Below are 19,316 nucleotides of genomic sequence, written 5' to 3'. Positions count from 1 at the left end.
GTTTCATTGTGTGTGTTCACCAGATTGAGGCAGGGCCTGCTTGCTACACAGCTATGTGTTTGTTACACGAGGAGAGGAGAATCTGGCAGCTTGGTGTGGGAGAGACCTTGGGGAGTCAGTTCTCATATAGCTGAGAGAAAACTGTATCTCACTGACAGTGAAAGAGCACTAGCCTCTAGTCTCGAGCACTAGCTGTTAGTTTCTCCACGTTGCAACAAGCTTTCTGCTTCATATGTTATATTTGGCTGTGGGGGGAAATGAGCATGATCAACAGTTCATTTAAAAATCATGTTTTACTATCTGTGCTGGCACCAAACCACATGGGAGTAATCTGCTCTGCTAAGTAGCCCTGTAGCCTACTGCAGCTCCTCGTGCTGTTTACCTCTGCACTGGGGAGCTCAGGGTACTTTAAGGAGTACTCGTGGTTTAGCAATCACACACTTTCTCTCTCTCTCTCTCCCACCCCCCCACTCTCACTCTAACTGTTATTCCCGAGGCAAGACCAAGAAGGAACATAGCTTTACTTGGTGCAAGCGAGTACTAAGCAACCTCCACAACATAATTCCTTTCCATTAGTGGCTTTTCATTTTATTTGCATGCTCCAGGATAAGGTTTTGCATACCCAATTGTATTTCTCTTGGCTGAAGTAACACGTGGAAAACTTTTCAAAGCAAAGTTCGTTTTACCGGGCGGAGAGTATTCGCATAAGAGTTTAAAGGAGGCTAATGCAAGGTAAGATTATTTAAAATGTCCAAATGTATGCTCATGAATGATGAATGAATTTCCTTGAATTTAATTGACATATGAGTGTGGCTAGATGAGCGTAAACAGTTGAAAATGCAGCGTAATAATTGAAAAGAATTTGTGTCTCATGTCTTGTCGGAAGTTTTATTTAGTTGTTTAAGACGAAAATGACATCCAACCCCCAATTTGACACAGAATACTTTCTGACTACGCGTGCAGCAGAACACCGCTCATGTTGTTTCCACTAATTTGAACCCAAAAGACAAACGTGTTTTAGTTTACAATTGACCGCAGTATTAAGTTGATTGTGGGAACGTATTATCTATTTTAATTTGGTTGTTTGGCGGTCGCAAAATGTTACATTTTTAAAGGGTTCAAAGTTTTTCTGTCACACTGTAAACTGAGTGCAGCCAGCCAGTAACACTATCGCGTGAATTGACGAGATCAACAACGATAACTCGAAAAGGAGTCACACTATTTAAAACCAGATTGGTTTAACTGTAGCAGTGATCAATCCTTAGATTCCAAAGTTTTAATTATGAGGAGCTAATATGAGCGTTTCAATTGTGAACGCACTCATATGGGCTTGTCTATAAGGGTTATTAGCAACCCCTCTTTAATTAGAAACTGTCCATGTTAATCCCACTTTATTATAATCCATGGTAATTCATCTTTAAAGTGTTGCTCTATGGGCGTCTTTCCTGTTTTACAATTATTTCCTCTACATCGAAAACTAACAAACAAGATTATTGGATTGGTTCTTGTTAGTATAACTCACCCTGTATTTGTTTGATTAAACCTGATTGGCAGCCCTTTGTTGTTAATCCTGCTCCCAGGGTTGGAGTGTTCAATTTTCCCCACTCCAGCTCCATGTTCACACTCCAGTCATGCATGAATCCCCAGCAATGCTCTGGGCCAGGGAGGGAAACCTTGGCTCTGCCAACGTAGGCTTTGATCTTTGCATTGCAAAACATTTTATTCCATGCCTTCGATTTATTTTTGAGAGTATGAATCTAAAACTGTTTGTACCTGCATTATATTGTGTTGTATTGGAATAATGTGGCTATAAACATAACAAAACTGCAACCAGTGCTCTTTGGTCATGCAATGATCTTAAACTGTGCCAAATATTGTAACCATTCAGGAGTGGCAGTCTAGTTGTTGAGCCTTAACCTGTGAACACATGGCTGTAAGAGTATCTTGTAGAATGTCCTGGATAATATATAGACAGAAAAACAACCCCAGGAAGTTGGTGCGCTCTGTTTGAAGTAGATGACCCAGCAAAATGCATCCTCTTAACCAACCGACCAAATGCAACCCAACACCAGACTTGCTTTGCCTCGCACCCCTCAACTGCCAAGCCCCATGTACTGCGGCACTGAGCCTTAAATAGACCCTGGTCTGACCCAAGATCAGGATGCCATACTATTAATTACTATTACTAATAATTGTATGTAGCATGCACCCAAGTCACTGTTCTGGAAAACAACTAGTCCGCCCTTCACTTACCAAAACTGGCTGTTGGGTTGCTTCTGAGAGGTATTAGAGGGGAGTTGCTTAAGATTTTCACAACAGGCATCCCTCTGTTCTCAGCAAGGCAGAGGTATTTTCGTCTTAGAGCAGTCAGTGATTTACAAAGTTTATTTTTAAATCACTTTTAAACTCAACTTCCTGACACCCCGGCACTTTACCCTCATAAAGCAGCATTAATTTAGCCTGCCCAAACATTGTGATCTCATTGCCCTTTACATGATCAGTTAAAAACATGTATTACTTCTCTAATGTTTTTTTTTCTTCTTACCAGTAGGTACAATGGATCTTGTGACATTGGTGGTGTTTGGATCGTGGCTGGCTCCTGCACTCGGTGAGCATCCATTTCACAAAAAGTTCAGCGATTTAAGTTTTTTCTCCTCTTTGAAACTGAGCGTTGTGCTCTTCAGTTGCTTCCCCTTTCTTTAGCTTGTGTTTTAAAGTTCCTCCATGCTAAATGAGCTGATGTCTCTGTATAACAGGATCAGCATTTGGCAGGGAGGTGATCGGTAAGTTTCCTGCGTTTAGAGTATCTGAAAATGCACGACCATTTGATTTATTACACTTAGTTAAATAAGGCTGTTTACCATGTGCTCTTTTGTGTCAAAAGTGCATGGCATGCCTCGTCTTTTAATTAGCATTGCAGTGGTGGTGTTTCTATTATAATATCCATTTAATATTTTCCATTTTATGTCAGTGTTTTGCTTTGAGAAAAGGCTGTGTCAGAATAGAGTAAATGTTTCCTTACACGGCAGTTTGAACAATCATTCACAATGCTGCCAAGTTTTCCATTGTTAATGCAGGTCCTGGTCTTTGGTTCATTTCTCTGCGCGGCTGCTTGCCATCAGTTGAACTTGATGTTAAGCAGATTTGCCTACACAAAGGGTTTTTATCCTCTCTGAGTGTCAGGTCTGTTAGTCTGTCCTTTTTTTTCTTTTAATGCTCGTCAGAATCAATGTAATAATATGCTTTTTTGCTTCACAGAATAAGTTACTGACAGTATTTACAGCCTGGAGTAAACCCAAAGTTAACTTGAGCCCTCTCATTTCCATTCAATCTAATATGGAGTTTATACAATATTATTCCGCATTATTCATGTATCATACATATTTAAAACAGCTCAAGTCCGGCTTTATTGAATCGTGTGAATCAAGGACACAAATCTTTTGGGTATCAAGTTTTAGCATATAAAGTTATGTTGATGAGCTTGGAATAAGTTCCGTCAGGCATACTTCTAGTATAGAAACACTTGGTTTACTGATGATCAATTTGCTGTACATCAGTTGTTAAAGTGTATACATAAGCCAGACTACCTGACTGGCTGACATTTAAAAGTCTGTTGAACATTTTAATGAGGGCTGTAAAAAGATAAATAAATAACACATTAATGATGTGGAATGTTGCATAGCACCAGTAGAAGAATATTTGTGTAACACTCAATGTGCTGCTCTGAGGTTAAATTGTTCTCGCTTCAACACCAGTGCTCATATAAACAACGTCTGCTTTCTGTCTTTATTACTACACCTCGTGAAGCTGTCTCTCTCAATTATTCTGGTTGTTCTCTTGATGAACATGAGGAAGAAACTGTGATATAGCTTGTGGCCAAGTACACTATGCTTTCTAACAAGATTCAGAAGAAGACCAGAGCATAACATGAATTCGGCCATGATGTCCAATATCTAACACATTGACAGGTCGGAGCAATCTACAGAATACACAAGAGATAAACAAAGGCATTCAAGTATAAATATACAGTGTTTAATGTTGAGTTCTTATACCATTATGGTAATGTATGATTGAACATTTACATAAAAGACAATTAGTTAGATACTCACCCTTTTTAAGGCTTCTCTGCAGAGTGAATTTACCCCACTACAATATATTTTGCCATTTGCTGACATGCACTCACACCACCATGCAAATGTATTATAAAGACTAATGAATTGTTCCCTCTTTCTTTCACAGCCTCAGCGGGAAATGCGGACAAAGGTGGGTATTATTTGAACAGAAGCTTAGAAAAGTCAAATTTAAGATAAGCTGCATACTCATTTTAGCTGGCATATAAATTGGCACTGGCCCCAAACTGGCTAATGACTAGATGGATGACTGAAGCCCTCAAAGTGCTGAATAGCTGTCATATCATGAGTGCTCTGTGAAGTGTGTCAGTGGGTAAATCTGCTTCTCATTTGTTTCCTCTCTCTGTTCTCTCCTACCAGACTATGACAGTGCTTTTGAATACGGTGAGTGTTTAGCAGATATGCCCGGCCTTTGAATGGCTAACCCCTCTACACAGGAAACATCTGGGAGCTTGAGACAAGTTTGCATTTTCCACTTGTTTTCCCAGAAGTTATGGAAAACAGTCACCCCAAGGCTAAGCTTCTGGTGTAGTCCCACTGCGGATACTTCTAATGCTGCCCATTACGTCGCAGGCCGGATTTTCAGTCCATCTAAGGCGCTAAAGGGAACAGGATGACTTTGAGTCTGCATTGAGATTTATGAATACCTACTTTTATTCATGTACTAGTTGTTATCTTTACATTTTATTGGGCAGTTTTTGGAAGTGTTCTCTATCTATATTGTGCCATTCCAACCATAGTATACCGCCCCATTGAAGAGCACTAAAGAAAAGGCTTCTAACATTGGGATCAGTACCCTAAGATATATCTCAGAATGAACAGCTAAAAGAAAAAAAAACTCATATTTCTGTTACACAAAGATATGTTTGATCTTTCCCTGAGTTTTGTCTTTATTTATTTATTTTCTTATGACCCCTCTTGTATTCCTCATAAGAAAACAATCTTTATTAAAAGTATATCAGACTTTATTTTGAGGGATCACAATCCAAAAAGGTTGGGAACAGCTGCACTACAGAATGATTAAAGACTCTTGTCAACACATGTTATTATAGCTCATATCTATTCTCAAGGCAATGCTCGTTGCATCGCTGCAAGCTGTGCAACTCTTTCTATCGGTAAGATCTTAAACAGAAGATGATCTAAGCACTCATAGCTTTGAACACAGTTACTACTCCTTTGATTTTGTTGCAATGAATGGAAACATAGACCTTATATTTCTTATATCCAGCCTTATTGGGACATGCAGCTCCACAGTCCAAGTTGACCATGGTGTTTACAGTTTTGTTGACTGCAGCTTACAGGAATTTGTGGTGTCCCGTGAAAACTAGGGGGGCTGCAAAGTATTTCTGCAACGCTGTGTTTGCAGAAAGATGTGGTCCAATGCCTCAAAAAGCTTTAGCATTCATGGGGTTTGATATCACAGAACATTCACATGTCAGTGTGCCCTTCTACGAGCGTTACAAAGTGTTTTTTCTTCTTTCATTTCAGATTATGAGTCGCTGAGAATCGGGGGCCTTGTGTTTGCAGTGGTACTGTTCGTGCTGGGTATCGTCCTCATTGTCAGTAAGTGTTTGTCCACCGTAAGTATGCTGCAGATGTGTAGCCACTAGCCACACTGTGATTCCTGTATGTGTGAGTTGACCTCACACTCTCCCAAAACAAGCGGGCTCCTGTTTTTCTTAGAGGTCTGGACGGAGGCACACTGATGCCCCTTGCACAATCTCAGCACTCGCTCTCATGATCCGTGCAACGCAACAATTTGCTCTTTAAACCTTATCCTTTTCATCACGTGCAGTGTCCTTACCAGGTTCCTCCTCATCTGCCAGTACATGCTGTTACTGTCTGTCATAGCCCTGAAACCAAATCCAATAAATAAATCATTTGGGCCATCACACTTTGAATCAGTTAGTCGAGATTGCCGTGGATTCTGCGGAGGTCATTAACTACATCGTTTTATAGTGGACAACAGTTTAATCAAAGGCCTTCATGTTACATGTTGGCTAAATCTGTCTTCTGTTTTTCAACTTAAAATACTGATTTAGCATTTTTAACTCAAAAGGTAACTCTCAAATGACGTCTGTGAATAAACTTCAGCCGCACGTGGTTTAAAAAGTTACAGATTAGGCTTATATAGTCTCTAACCACAACTGGTTGCATACTATACTGCTAAAATAGCAAATAAGAAGAAACATTTGATTGGAAAAACAGTCTTGATTCCATCTGCACTTGCATAACATAACATAAATAGGATAAACCCTGGAAGGATACTGTTGGGCATTTTAAACAACATGGATAGCAATAGAAACCCTTTGGCGCCTCCCAGTGTCAAAGTGAAGGAATGGAGGAGGAGTGTTTTCTTTCTTGACTCTCACAGCTGAGAATGTAGGTCACTAGCCTGGTCTAGGATTTCCCAGCAGTTTAGCCGGCCACACTAGCAGCTTACACGTCTTAGTCCAGAGTTCAGATAGCAATAGCATGTTACTGTGAGAACACTCAGAAATCCTCAGTGGTGCAGATCATCATTTCTATATTTTAACAACTACCTACATGAAACTACTCACATGTGTCAAAAGCCCTTCTGTAGTCCAAGAATCGGCTTCACCTAATATTTCTTCTTTCAATATAAGACCAATACGGCCATGTCATCATAATTTCATTTTTAATTAAAATAGTACAGTATTTTGAAGACAATGACTTTACTATTATAAAGCCTTGCTGGGCTTCTATACTAATACTGGATACATTTGACATGCTTTCATTGAACTAGACACTATGCTTTTAGTTTGAAAGAAAGTGAACTTAAAGTGATAGTTTAAATGTTTTTCTGTGGGCTTGTGTGAGGTATTAGCCGTAGTCTACAGTACATAGCGGTCAGCATTCCCCCACCTTACACATAGTAATAAAGTTACTTCACAAAAGCTGCTATGCTTTACAGGGCCATCAATAAAGGGTATTTCAGCCACAGATGGGCTCACTAAAAACAGAAATCTTTGTCAGACACTGTCTATGGATATCTAACTTCTTACATCACCATTTACAAACATCCCAACTATCCCATATACATTCATAATAATCGGCATCTCCATTAATTTTCCAGACTTTAAGATAGTAAAAATAGTGTTAGCTGGATGTTATTCAACATAATGGCTCTTATGTTTTGGGCAAACTTAAACAAACTAATTTAACTGTTCACGTCAATAAAGCTGCATGTGTAAACGCTGACTGTTTCAGTTGTATACGTTATTTAAATTTGTCATGTTGTTTGTGTCGGCATTTTAAATATGTATGATTCATATTTTTTTGTTTTCCCCAAACACAGCCAAAAAATGTAGCTGTTCGAGTGACAAGCCAAGGTTAGTGATCAACAAATCAGACTCTCATCTGTAAAAACAATGCTTTTCTGTATATTAGATTAAAATCCCTTCAGCTGGAATATCTAACTTCGGATTTTCCTCAGACCGAAGGCTCCTGATGAGGAAACAGCTGTTCCAATTGGTAAATATGTTTTTATATAGTAATAATCTGAAATGCCTATTGTATTGCCTTTGTTTGAAACAATACTTTAATTAAACAATTATTTATACAGCTCAGTAGACGCAGAGGCAAAGAGCAGTGGAGATGAGGTCAGTGTTTTATCAACAGCTTTGAGCCTATTTTTGTACAAAAGGAAGCTGAAAGATTTTTAAAAAATCAAACTCATGCTCTACCTCTTTTCCACAGTGCTACTGGCTGTCCACTAGATGGCAGCAAATACCTTGATCAAAGCTGAGGACAATCTTTCCATGAACACAAGAAGCTTTCTTTAATTTCATAATGTTACTGTGCTTGTTATATTTTCTTTATAAATGTTTTTATTATCAAAGACTGTTACTACAAAGTGTGCCAACTTTAAATGGTATCAATAGTGTGATTCTCATTTGTATTTTTTGACCTGACGATTGATGCAAAAATAATAAAACACATTTTTGAAAAGGTTCTTTTTTTTTATGCATCATTTTTTGATTTTCTTGGTCATTCCAAGACGCCCAGGGAAAACCCTCTATGCTGCACTCCTGTTTCTGCTGACGCTGCACACACTTCAGTTACACATGCAGTAGTAGCTTCCAGCAGAGTGTGTGAATGATTAATATGCTGCATTGTGCTGCACTTGGATAAGGATCTGGTTCAAACAAATACACTTAATTGTACCTGTCGCTCTATTTAGTGCTGTTTTATTGGCAGATTTTCATCCATATTGAATCTGGCCGCCTCTACGGATGTAAAAGCTGCATTATGCAGGCTATTTCTCCTGGTGTTGCAGGAAGGGGACTGCACTGCATAACACATGGGAGAGAAACTGGGGCATTTTGAGCAAGCAAGCAACATTTCTATGTATTGGGAAGACAGTATAATTAAGAGACTGGTGGGATTATTAGAGCAAAGCCACGTCATAGACAAATTAACAGCAACCCTTAGATTTCAGATATATATATATTGCACATTTCTATTTATTTAGAATGTTGGATACATGTGCTTCCCACTGCCTTTCGTTGTAGTCCGCATCCTGATAGATTCCCCCCACCCCCCCTCGTTGGTAGAACTCCACCCTTATCGATGTGATGCAGGGCTGTGCCCACCAGGGGGCCCCTCCCTCGCTCACAGAGGCTCTGAAGCAGTTCTGCACACTGTCCTGTCCTGCTACACCTCATTTCATATCCAACCTGAAACAGCAACCCAGCAACCTGCAACATATCTGCAAGACGGAGCTCTTCCACATCTCCTGCAGCCATGGCCACCACAGGTTTAATTGTTTTTTTCACTCTTTTAGGACATTTAAAGAATGTATAACAGCTGTGAGCTATACTAATTGCCTTTGTTGAACAACATTGACTTGTTTGGTTCCTATAGGTGTGATCATTTTGTGATATTGTAATTTTATTTATCTATTTTTACTTTACTTTAACGTTGTAGTAATTTGCCTGCTGCATTGTTGTTTCAGGCCCAAGAGCCAATTTGCTGCTGATAGATCAGTGTTTTGACACATTTAAATTAATTTTAGTTGTAATTCAAAAATCCTCTGCTAATAAATTACTAATACATTTGACTAAATATGTTTATCAATTGTGTCTCTTAAACTGAGGAGTCTGTTTTGGCAAAGAGAAAAGGCTGAAAGCAATGCAGACTGCCAGCTCATCCACAGGGGAGTGAGGGTTCAGCAACATGCAAGCCGCATTATTGACGCCCAGATATTCAATTTGGCACAGGCTGTAGTCTGGAAACACGCTTATACTAGCAAAGAAAATGATTTGTCCTGGTTAAAACTAGATATCTTTGTATTAAAAATTAAACAGCAATCATTTCTGGAGGCTTCTTAAACTCTAAATCACCTTCCAAACACTACTTCTACATTCCAAGCTCCTTTTTTCCTCTGCTGCTGTAATGATACCGGGGGTATCCTGCTGCTGGCCTGTAACCCACTATTTTTCCATGGTGCATCTTTTTTTCTGCTGAGCAAAGATGCTGCATTGAGCTCCTCTCAGGGAAAAAAAAATCCTCCTGGGGAGTTGTGGAGCCAAGGCTGCAGATCTGAGGAACTGCAGACCTCTCTGTGCAAGGTGCTGAACTCAACACTATTCTCTCCTCTACAACTGATCCTTCTCTTTCCTTTGCAGAAACACTGTTTCCAGACCGAAGTGACTTTGAATATGGTAAGATTTAAGATCTATCAACATCCAGTTAAACATATCACATTCTGTACTTTTTTGCTACATGTTATTTACCATGTTACATGTTCGTCATAAAGTGCAATAACTCTTCCCTTGTAGATTATGAGACTTTGTGTACCACGGGGGTCATCCTTGCCGTCATCATGTTTGTCGCTGGCATTTTAATAGCCCTCAGTAAGTTAAAACGTTCAATTATCGCTTTAATAAAGAGGCTTTCTCATATATGCATAAGCACATTTACACTGTTACTAATCTATCATTCCTCAAACAGGTAAAAAATTCACAAATTGTGTAAAACCCTCATCCAAGTAAGAAATGTGCAAGGCTCAGTGGATGATTCGCCTGTGCATGTTGTATGCATTTGACTCAAATGGGAAAACCCCACCAATGTTTAAAAGAAACCTTTACAGTATTGTTTTTTGACTAAAAATGAGTTTTCCACAGCTTTTCCTATCCCTGCCCTGGTTGCCTCTTCTAACAAAAAAAAAAACCCTTTCCTTTTCTGCATACCAACCTCAAAGCACACTTCCAACACATTAAAGAGTTTTTACCCTGTATGACAAATCAGATGTAGGTAGTGCTTTGATGACGTCCTTATCTCCGTGCTTGCTCTTATAACCACTCTCCTTGTGTTGGTAGTGAGTAGGCAGTGTGTATTGATCTGATGTAATCTTAACGCATGAAGCTTGTATGGCAACAGGAGAAGAAAGACGAGTGCTGCTGTTTGAACGGAAAACAAAGATCTGCATTTTGGCCCAAAGACACACCTCAGTTAGAACCCTGTGGCTTCAACTTGTGTTGCCATGATAAAGTTGTGGCCACAGTTTTAATCTTTATATCATAATCAGTCATCTTGATGTATTAAAACAATGCAAAGGTTTACTAAGTTCCTAATTTTTAATTGCAGTTCCAACTCCTCTGCTACCCCGGTTCCAAAGACAGAGGGTAAGTTCACTTTTCTCCTCAGGATCATTTTATTCTCGATAATGCAGACTTTCACTCTGCAACTCACTCTGATTTGTTACCTTTTCTTGTGCAGTGCCTCCTCAAACTGTATAGAAACTGCAGTGTATACTTGGAAGGGAGGAAGTCGTCACAGGAACCATGCCACCGAAGACGCACAAAAACTGTTATGGCTAATGTACCTCTGCCAGCTGGATGGGAAATAAACAGGGTTTTACAACACATCGTAGCCTGGGTCCCTCTTGTCTCCCTCTGAAGTTTGTTGAAAGTCTTACAATAAGTGAGCAACATTTCTATCCAAATAATACTTTGAATCAAACAAATGCAAAACAAATGTCTCTATTCCTCACAACAGTCTGTAAAACAATAAAATTAAGAGCATGATTAAATATTTATAGACAAAATCTCGAGCACGAAACATGGATTTGCATGCATTGATAAATTGTTACAATTGTCTTTTGCCTTTTTTTTCTGTTTGCAATCACTTTTTAGCATTACAGAATAATGAAGAGATCCACACATGGCCAAATATAACATGCTAAAAGGAGATATCTAGCATAGTATATTAATAGTATTTTATTTGTTTTATTAGTAGTAATTCCTTCTTTTGAACTCTAAAGCAAAAATTACAATTTTACCTGTAATGCTGGAAAAAACAAGACCACTGTTTGAAATAAAGCTCTCCTCTACTCGACATCATTTTATCATTGTCTTTAATAATCATGTTGCTTGAAATGATCATGAGTGATGTAAATATGATGTTGATATCAGAACATGTTATTATCATAATGTCATAATTTATCTTTACAGGAATCTAGTTACAGTCAAAAACAAACCTTCACCTTTGACGTGTAAAACTGGTGAAAATGAAAATTGGGCCTGAAGATAAATCCTCTGGTGGGATTGTGTATTTTCAATCCTTCTAATTTCAATAGATAAATATAAATGATAATATTCGAATGGTGCCCTGAATATCAAAACATTTACATGGAATTTTAAATACAGCTGTTCTACTTTTATTCATGACTCATTGCCAAAATGTACAGTTAGTCACCGCACTTACTCATGTAATATCTCTGTCAAAATAACATTCTGTGTCACAATCAGTTTCAGATACAATAGTTTTACACAGTCAAGTTTATTTTTCCCACAAAGAAAATGTTTACTTGATATTACGCACGCAGGTATGATGCATACAGAAAAAAAGTTAAATGATGTGATAGCTACTTGTCATTTCTTTAACATACATATTCTTAACATAAGCACACATGCTGACTGAAATAAGAACCATCACTCAGTTTATCAATATGAAAACGTATCATGATGGGGGATTTTGATGAGAATCAGAGGGGTTTCAGGGACATTATCCCTGAGATCATAAAAACGATTTCATAGAAATCAACGTTAGACTGGGAGTTTAGCCTGGAAGAGAAATGAATGTTACTCCACCTTCCTCATTCTGCTGTCTAAAGATAACTCATTATTTTCATTGCTGCCACTAAAAGACTTTCGTTTCAAATAGCTAAACTATCAATTTGATCAAAAATAAATACACAATATTACAATCAGTCAAATATTTAAATACTAACATTTTATGAAAATATATCAATGGAGGATATAATAGTTTGCAATGAAACGCTGCACCTACACAGAACACTTGGCCCTATATGTAGAACATATATCTACATATACAGACTTTAAGCATTTAAATAATCCAATGTGAATTATATCTAAAGATTAATATCCCAAACTAGTTTGTTAACAGTATATCGGCCAGAGACTCCCAAAGCAACTTAATAATAAACTTTAAATCCCCTTCTTAACAGAGGTAACTTCTCATTCCCTCCAAAGGAGGATCACATGTTTTTCTTATCATTCCTGGTCCTGCAAGGACACAATGCGTCGACGAGACGAAGCACTTCGTTTCTTCAGCATGAGCTTGAGCTAAAAATGAAAAGATAGATTAGGATGGTATTGAATTGAAACAGCAGGACTGAACTGTATGCTCTTTGGCTGCCTGTTAGAGGAGGGGCCGCTCACGTTCTCTCCCCTGGGCCCGATCTGCAGCAGGTGGGCTGGCTGGTCGTTCTCCAGGTTGCGGATGCTGGGATCAGCTCCTCTGCGCAGCAGCAGCTGCAGAATATCCTCCTGGTGGGGGTTACCATGGAGACCAGCTGCCATGTGTAGTGCTGTGTGGCCATGCGCCTGTGTCGTAAAAGGACAGTATGCGGCATGAATCAGACTGTTTGTACTCGGCTATGTACACAATCTTTGTTTGGACTTTTTTCATAAACACACAAACACATATTTAAATACCCAGTTTAAATGAGTTTGGCGTCTGTTTGGGACTCACTTTCAAGTTGACAAAGTCTTTCATGTTTGGCAGGGAAATCCTCAGCAGATAAGTCACCAGATCAATGTTTCCCTCCTTTACAGCCAAGTGCAGCACAGTCTTGTTGCTTTTGATTTCCTGGAAATGCAGAATTGAACGTGATGTAAAAAAACAACACATGATTAATACACAAGTCACACTTTGACATTTAGTTGTCAAACAAGTAAGAGAAAACAAAAGTGAGAGCAGGGGGAATATTTAGTACTATGGCCTAATCATGGTGAGATAAACTTTGGCACTTCCCCTTTGAAATGTTCACACTGACTGAAGGTCAGGGTTTGACATATTGGACATGTTTCTGTACCTTGTCGCTAACTTATCCATTCATTCGTCTATTGTGACAGATCTATAGATCTGTGAGATTCAGAAAAAGGAGAGCTGTAAACGCACCTGGCTGAGCAGGGAAGCCCCTGCCTCGAGGAGCATCTTCACACAGGAGAGTTTCTCATCAGCCACGGTCTGAAGACCAACATCTACCAGCCCGATGTTTGGGAATGCCTTCACAGAGGCACTGTGAGAAATGGCTGCGCAGTGCAGAGGAGTCATACCTGAGGCAGAGAACAAGGCGCATGTTTGAATTAAGGCCCTAATGATATTCACTTTGGAAAACGTGGTCAAACTACAGTATAATGTATGGCTAAGGTTACAAAACATTGCATTGCAACAGCATTAAGTTACCATCAAAATTGCGAGCCTCCAGGTTCACAGACGGCCTGCTTGACAGAATCGCCTGTAAGAAACATTAAGGTAAGCTCGGGAAAGCTCAGTTTTCTAAAGTTCTGTGAAGCAAACGTAATGCTGTACAGTTGCTGCTCTACCTGTAGAACCCCAGGTAAACCGTAGTGGGCAGCCAGGTGAAGGGCAGTCTGTCCTTTGACATCACATGCATTGATGTCCGATCCAAATGAGAGCAGATCTTGCACGATCTCTGGCTGGTTGGCCGTCACCGCGACGAGTAAAGCAGTCTGCACAAACACATTCAACATGCAACTTTAGGAATAATCATCCTGTGCTAATATGTGTAATTTAACTGAATTGTGTCAAAAAGGGTGTAGACTTTGTAAGATTTAGTGTTCCTACCTTTCCCTTGTGCTCTTTGGCATCGAGCCTGCCTACATCCCTCAGCCTCTCTGCAGCAGCATAGGCACACTCCCTGAGCCCCTTGGCAGTGTAGATGTGCAGGATGCTGACAGAACAAGAGCACACAGTGAATTAGATTTAAATCAGGCTGGAACATCGTGGTAATCCCCGCAACCAATTTCACACTATTCCCTTTCACAGTTGATTTGTCTCTACATTTGATCTGAGTTTCTAATAATCGAGCATGAGCGGCTGACTCATTGACATCTTTTGGTTTCCTTAATCTTTCTAGGATTACTGAGCAGCACATGTGGCACTTTTAGCTTCTAAACTCTGGGTCTCACCAGAAGACAAACAGAAACATATATAAACAACATAACTCATTCCCTATGATCACTCACGTGTCTCCGTCCTCATCCTGCCCTGTAGCTCTGCTGTAGTCCATCGCGTTGAAAAGCATCCGGGCCTCTTCCAGCTTGACGGGGTCTATCGCCGGACCAAAACTCAGCTGCGTCGTCTGAGGAAGACCCAGGACTGACCAAGACGCCGCCATACTGGGATCTGCCAATGTCATCTGGTTCTCCTGCTCAGAAGAATGCAAGTCATAAAGGTCAACCCATTATAAAGGTATGACACAGACACAGCTTGTTAATAGAAAGCCCATGACAAACAGATTTCTTACATATGTCTGGGGCATTGTATCTATAAATCCCTGGAGCTGCTGCTGGGTGCCATATTCGTGTGCCGCTGGGAGGCTGTAGGCTGAAGTGTAGCTGGGTCCATGCTGGCTGGGGTAAAAATGGACGGAAGACTCTGGTGCCGGGGTCCATGGATAACTCACCTCCATGTCCGAGTAGCTGCTTGATGCACCTAGAAAACAGGGGACTCAGTCAGTAATAGTTCAACTTGGCAAATGAAAGATACAAGGCTGGTGATATTTTACTTTTTTGTTCCTGTGAAAGAATCCCCAGAACAGACCAAAACAACTCTTCCCTGTCTTTGGCACTCAAACCCATTACATCTTTACAATAAACAGGTCACAAATATATACTTATGTTTACAAATGATTCCTTAATCCCTAAAAATGTGTATTGGCTCGGGGTAGTTCAGGTAGACTTGCTTCAAAATTAACTTAAGTGCCCACGTAGCAAAGAAATGTCATTTAGAGCAGCCGTCAGACTCATTAAGGTGTTTTTGGGGTTTTTTCTTACCTGAACAAGGAAATGATTCTGCTAGAGACAACTGAAAAAGAAAGAAGGAGATGTAATTCAAAGCATCACATCTGCATGTCATTATAAGTGAGCTGAGCATCCTACTCACTGCCGCAGTGGTTGGGGGAGCAGCAGTTGTGCTGGCCGTAGAGCAGGGGGGGGGCACAGACGATGTCTCTCGCCTTCTCTTCTGCTCCAAGAGTTTCTTCACTGTGGGCAGAGTGCAACACGGCTTCTCATTTGGCGCTGAAAAAGTATAGAATATTTTTGTCATATTTTGCTCACATACGATATCATAGAACAAAAGCTTGAACATTAACAGTTTTCTTACATTATCCATCTGCTGCTGCTATGTTTTCGATTATCTCGATGGTCGATATAATGTCATAACATTAACCAAAATAACTAGTTTGGTTTGTTTTAGTTCGGAAATCATTAGAATCCCATATTTATAACCAACAAATTATGTTGTTTTTTTGGTTGCTTTAAGAACAAAAGCTGAAGCTGAGGCAATAATTAAACAAATTCAATGTATAAAAATATTAAAGCAATAAAATGGCATTAAACCAAATTCTAAAAAGATAGGCTGACAAATATGAGACAATAGAAATATTAGATATTTATTATGTTGCAAGCTTATATTTAAAGTAATGCAGGTCTGAAGAAATGCTTAGTTTGTTTTTATATTGCCTGCTCAGTTTCTCCATGAGGTAATTTCTGCTCCTCTATATCATGTCCATTATATATGAGTATGTTTCCCCTGCTGATAACAAAAAAGTATAATTTCCATCTAACAGGTGAGTAAAACAGGAACAAAATATTACAAAACAGAACACAGATGTTTCCAACTGACATGGTGTGACCGTACAGGTTATTCTGTTTCCTCGACAGCTTCTCACCACACGTGAAAGATAAAGTGATATTTCCGCCCTGTGTGTGGAACTGGAGATGAGATAAAGCTCTGAGAAACCTCCTCCTTTAGGAAAACAGAAAAACCAGCAAAACCAGACAGATTCATCAGAAAACCTTGAGCATGGGATTACCACTGCTTATTTTCTATGACATGTTCCTGTCTCGCTCCGTTACGCTGACAGAACCACATCTTCCTGCCTTTGGTTTGTCACAGGCACGTTAACCACACACGTGACATCGCCTTGTGCTTTCTAATGCATCTACGTGTCTTAGAGGAAGAAGAAGAAGAAGAAGAGAAGACATGTTTTTTATAATTTCTCTTGTGAATGTTGACTACACAGGGACAAGACTGCTCTATTCCCAAAGGCAAATACAAAGAGGGTTGACTTCCTTAAACAAATATGCAAATTCCACCAGCAAGAGAGAAGTGTGAGTTCAGATTTCTGTCAGTTTATCACGCCTTCTCTATCTATGTCTTTCTCTCAAAATCCACACTTCTACTTTCAACTGTCCTAAACAAAAGGTCTTTGAGCGTCTACCTGCCCCCACCGCACCTTAAAGGTCACTTAATCATCAGAAAGTACATTTCAGTGACACCAAGTTTCATTTTGATGTTCAGAAGGTGCTACTATAGGTAACTCAACCTGACTCATTTGATCTTTACACCTAAATGCCACCTGTGGCCTTTTAACAGATGATGTAATGCTGCAACATGCAACTACACATCTGCGTTAAACAGTAAATACCAGCTGATAGAACTAAGAGAGAAACTAGATGATAGTGGCTTCTAATGCTTTCTCGAAACGAGAAAACACACATATGCATGTTGGTTACTGCTCACACACTGCATTGGGCTACTCTGTGCTATATTCAAATAAGAGCACTGGAAACCCCTGGACATTGACTCATGTGCGTGGGAGGTTGGGGATTCCGACGACCTTTCTCTTTTGGCTCGCATTAGAGTGAAACAGAAAAGCAGCACAGAGCCAATTTCCTCATTTTGTGGTTAAACAAAACTCTGTAAGCATTTCAAAATAATGTGATCAGTCAGGCCTGTGCGAAAGAGGGCACGATCAAAGAAAGTTGAGCTGTTACGTCACACATTTTGCTTGTATGGCAATAATTTAAAGGGGAAATGAAACAAGCCTGCAGGGGCGGGGGTGTATTAGGGTTTCCCCAAATGATGTCTGGACTCTTGGATTCTCCAGAATCAAGCTGTCATTCAAAGTAAACTGAGAGAAAGGCTGAGGGTATCACTCAGCTGCACTCATCAATAAATATATATCTAATATAAAATAGATATATTGGCTATGAAACACAGTCTCACTTTAAAACACAGTTAAAGAGATCAGTCACATTTAACATCCAAACTCCCAAATAATGGGAAATGAAATATATGTGTTGATGTTCGAGGTATGGATGTGTTATGTTAGACTTTAAATATAATCAAGGTTTAAATTACTTTTCATTGAAATGCTGCCAAAAACACAATAACAAATTAATAAAAACTAAACATATTAAAGTGTATGTTGTCCAGAAAACGTAATAATAGTTTTAAATTAAACATTCAAACATTCAACATTAAAGTATAAAGCTGCACTCAGTGAAAATAATAATAAAACCAGTGATAAAATGTGTGTGTTGACACTGATTAACAAAATGAAAGTACTTACATTTATCAAAGTGCATGTCAGAAACGGTTTAGCCTTGAATCGTTAACAGGTGGTCTTCTCTGTCACCAGTCTGTTGAATGATGATTGACAGCGCCCGGGAGATCTGTGATGTTCTGTGATGAGGTCTGCGGGCTTGTTGTTTTATCGCTGCCTGATGTACACACAGAGCACGTTGTTTCCCATCGCCGCCCCCAGCTGCAAGGCACGCCCTCTGCGAAGGGGAAGCAACACTCTGTTATGTCAGCCAGAGTACAAACATGAAATATGATGAACACTTATTAACAAGAACTGCATTAGTTCTTATTAACAGACAGAAACAGAAAATATCAATCATCATTTTGAACCATGTTGAAAGTAGTAATATGATCATTTTATTAAAAATAATGAATACTATAATGTGTAATATTTGAAAGCACAGATTTTTTTTATCGAATGAAAAAGTACCTATTATGCAGAATGGCTCCCATCTATAGGTTTCTATTTTCATAAGGGTAGTGAGTGACACATACTTATACTACAAGTCAGGGCCGTCCCTCCCTACAGGCCGATCATGCAGACTGCGTGGGGGCCTCATCTTGCGGATGGGGCCTCATCTTTCGGAGGGTGCCTCCACTGAGCCGAAAATGCGGCGCACCTATGCGCCCACCCACCCCCCGTCGACGCTCGCGAAACAGAGGGCCTCATCATATAACTTTGCGTGGGGCCTCATGTTGGCCAGGGACGGCCCTGCTACAAGCGTTAGATGTTCATGTTGAAGCTGATTCAGGCTAATATACTTCAAAAAATGCATTGGTTTGATTTACATTATTGCATCCTATTGTAAAAACATATTCTCTTAGTTTAGTTAGTTAGTTTAAAGGTTACATAGAAAAAAGTAGGGTGAGCAGAATATGTTTTGGATAACGGTAATGTGTGAGGACATGTTCTAAGATTTCGGAGATTTTTATTTAACAAAAGATCTTTACATTTTGACTCCTTCTTGCAGCCTTAGATTAGTTTGTTTCAAAGGCAAATCAATGGACATTTATATGTACAGTATATATCATTTTGTATTAACATTATGAAACTGGAAAGAAATGAGTGAGTTAGACTTGAGTGACTTAATTACAAGTAACATTTCTTTACAAAAGTGTTAGCATGAAAATATAGACTACTAAAAACACAAAAAGTAAAGTCTTAATTTTGGAGAAACCTTGATTTAAGGATTGTGACTATTGAAACATTATTGGAACTTCAGTTTATCATTTTAT

General features: G+C 39.3%; 3 protein-coding genes across 8 annotated transcripts; 2 read left to right on the top strand and 1 right to left on the bottom strand.

Annotated features, from left to right (window-relative positions):
* The first annotated feature begins 451 nt into the window (after window positions 1–451).
* On the top strand, window positions 452–8,106 carry LOC307013860 (FXYD domain-containing ion transport regulator 6-like). Of its 6 annotated transcripts, none has more exons than XM_079641409.1 (10): window positions 466–732; window positions 2,549–2,608; window positions 2,757–2,783; window positions 4,240–4,263; window positions 4,491–4,514; window positions 5,619–5,693; window positions 7,450–7,483; window positions 7,588–7,625; window positions 7,717–7,753; window positions 7,851–8,106. In XM_079641409.1, exons 1-9 carry the CDS (start codon window positions 726–728, stop codon window positions 7,722–7,724), a joined length of 297 nt encoding a protein of 98 aa, XP_079497535.1. In that variant the 5' UTR covers window positions 466–725; the 3' UTR covers window positions 7,725–7,753; window positions 7,851–8,106. The 6 variants fall into 6 exon arrangements, with proteins under 6 accessions (XP_079497538.1, XP_079497535.1, XP_079497540.1 ...); XM_079641411.1 differs by lacking the exon at window positions 466–732 and adding an exon at window positions 2,206–2,283; XM_079641410.1 differs by lacking the exon at window positions 466–732 and adding an exon at window positions 2,210–2,347.
* A 643-nt stretch (window positions 8,107–8,749) lies between these two features.
* Window positions 8,750–11,492, top strand: LOC307013859 (uncharacterized protein). Its single transcript, XM_079641408.1, has 5 exons — window positions 8,750–8,910; window positions 9,782–9,817; window positions 9,935–10,009; window positions 10,743–10,780; window positions 10,875–11,492. The coding sequence occupies exons 1-5, from the start codon at window positions 8,898–8,900 to the stop codon at window positions 11,052–11,054; spliced, it is 342 nt and encodes a 113-aa protein (XP_079497534.1). The 5' UTR covers window positions 8,750–8,897; the 3' UTR covers window positions 11,055–11,492.
* A 413-nt stretch (window positions 11,493–11,905) lies between these two features.
* nfkbid (nuclear factor of kappa light polypeptide gene enhancer in B-cells inhibitor, delta) lies at window positions 11,906–18,185 on the bottom strand. The gene is made up of 12 exons (XM_079641407.1): window positions 18,067–18,185; window positions 15,591–15,727; window positions 15,482–15,512; window positions 14,953–15,140; window positions 14,672–14,853; window positions 14,271–14,376; window positions 14,009–14,155; window positions 13,869–13,920; window positions 13,581–13,738; window positions 13,152–13,268; window positions 12,839–13,003; window positions 11,906–12,742 (listed from the first exon to the last, which is right to left on the bottom strand). The coding sequence occupies exons 1-12, from the start codon at window positions 18,080–18,082 to the stop codon at window positions 12,671–12,673; spliced, it is 1,371 nt and encodes a 456-aa protein (XP_079497533.1). The 5' UTR covers window positions 18,083–18,185; the 3' UTR covers window positions 11,906–12,670.
* Between the last annotated feature and the right edge of the window lie 1,131 nt (window positions 18,186–19,316).

The sequence above is a fragment of the Notothenia rossii genome, assembly GCF_949606895.1.
Source record: "Notothenia rossii genome assembly, chromosome: 7".
NCBI classification, from domain to species: Eukaryota; Metazoa; Chordata; class Actinopteri; order Perciformes; family Nototheniidae; genus Notothenia; species Notothenia rossii.
Note: the sequence above shows the minus strand (reverse complement) of the source record. Positions and strands in the feature narration are given on the sequence as shown.

Excerpts from the sequence above, each read along its gene's own strand:
- LOC307013859 (XM_079641408.1), top strand. Across the intron at positions 9,818-9,934 it reads CCGAAGTGACTTTGAATATG|ATTATGAGACTTTGTGTACC; the intron begins GTAAGATTTAAG and ends CTTCCCTTGTAG. Across the intron at positions 10,781-10,874 it reads CCCGGTTCCAAAGACAGAGG|TGCCTCCTCAAACTGTATAG; the intron begins GTAAGTTCACTT and ends TTTCTTGTGCAG.
- nfkbid (XM_079641407.1), bottom strand. Across the intron at positions 15,141-15,481 it reads AGAATCATTTCCTTGTTCAG|GTGCATCAAGCAGCTACTCG; the intron begins GTAAGAAAAAAC and ends CCTGTTTTCTAG. Across the intron at positions 14,156-14,270 it reads CCAAAGAGCACAAGGGAAAG|ACTGCTTTACTCGTCGCGGT; the intron begins GTAGGAACACTA and ends GTGTTTGTGCAG.
- LOC307013860 (XM_079641409.1), top strand. Across the intron at positions 2,784-4,239 it reads ATTTGGCAGGGAGGTGATCG|CCTCAGCGGGAAATGCGGAC; the intron begins GTAAGTTTCCTG and ends TTTCTTTCACAG. Across the intron at positions 4,264-4,490 it reads AGCGGGAAATGCGGACAAAG|ACTATGACAGTGCTTTTGAA; the intron begins GTGGGTATTATT and ends CTCTCCTACCAG.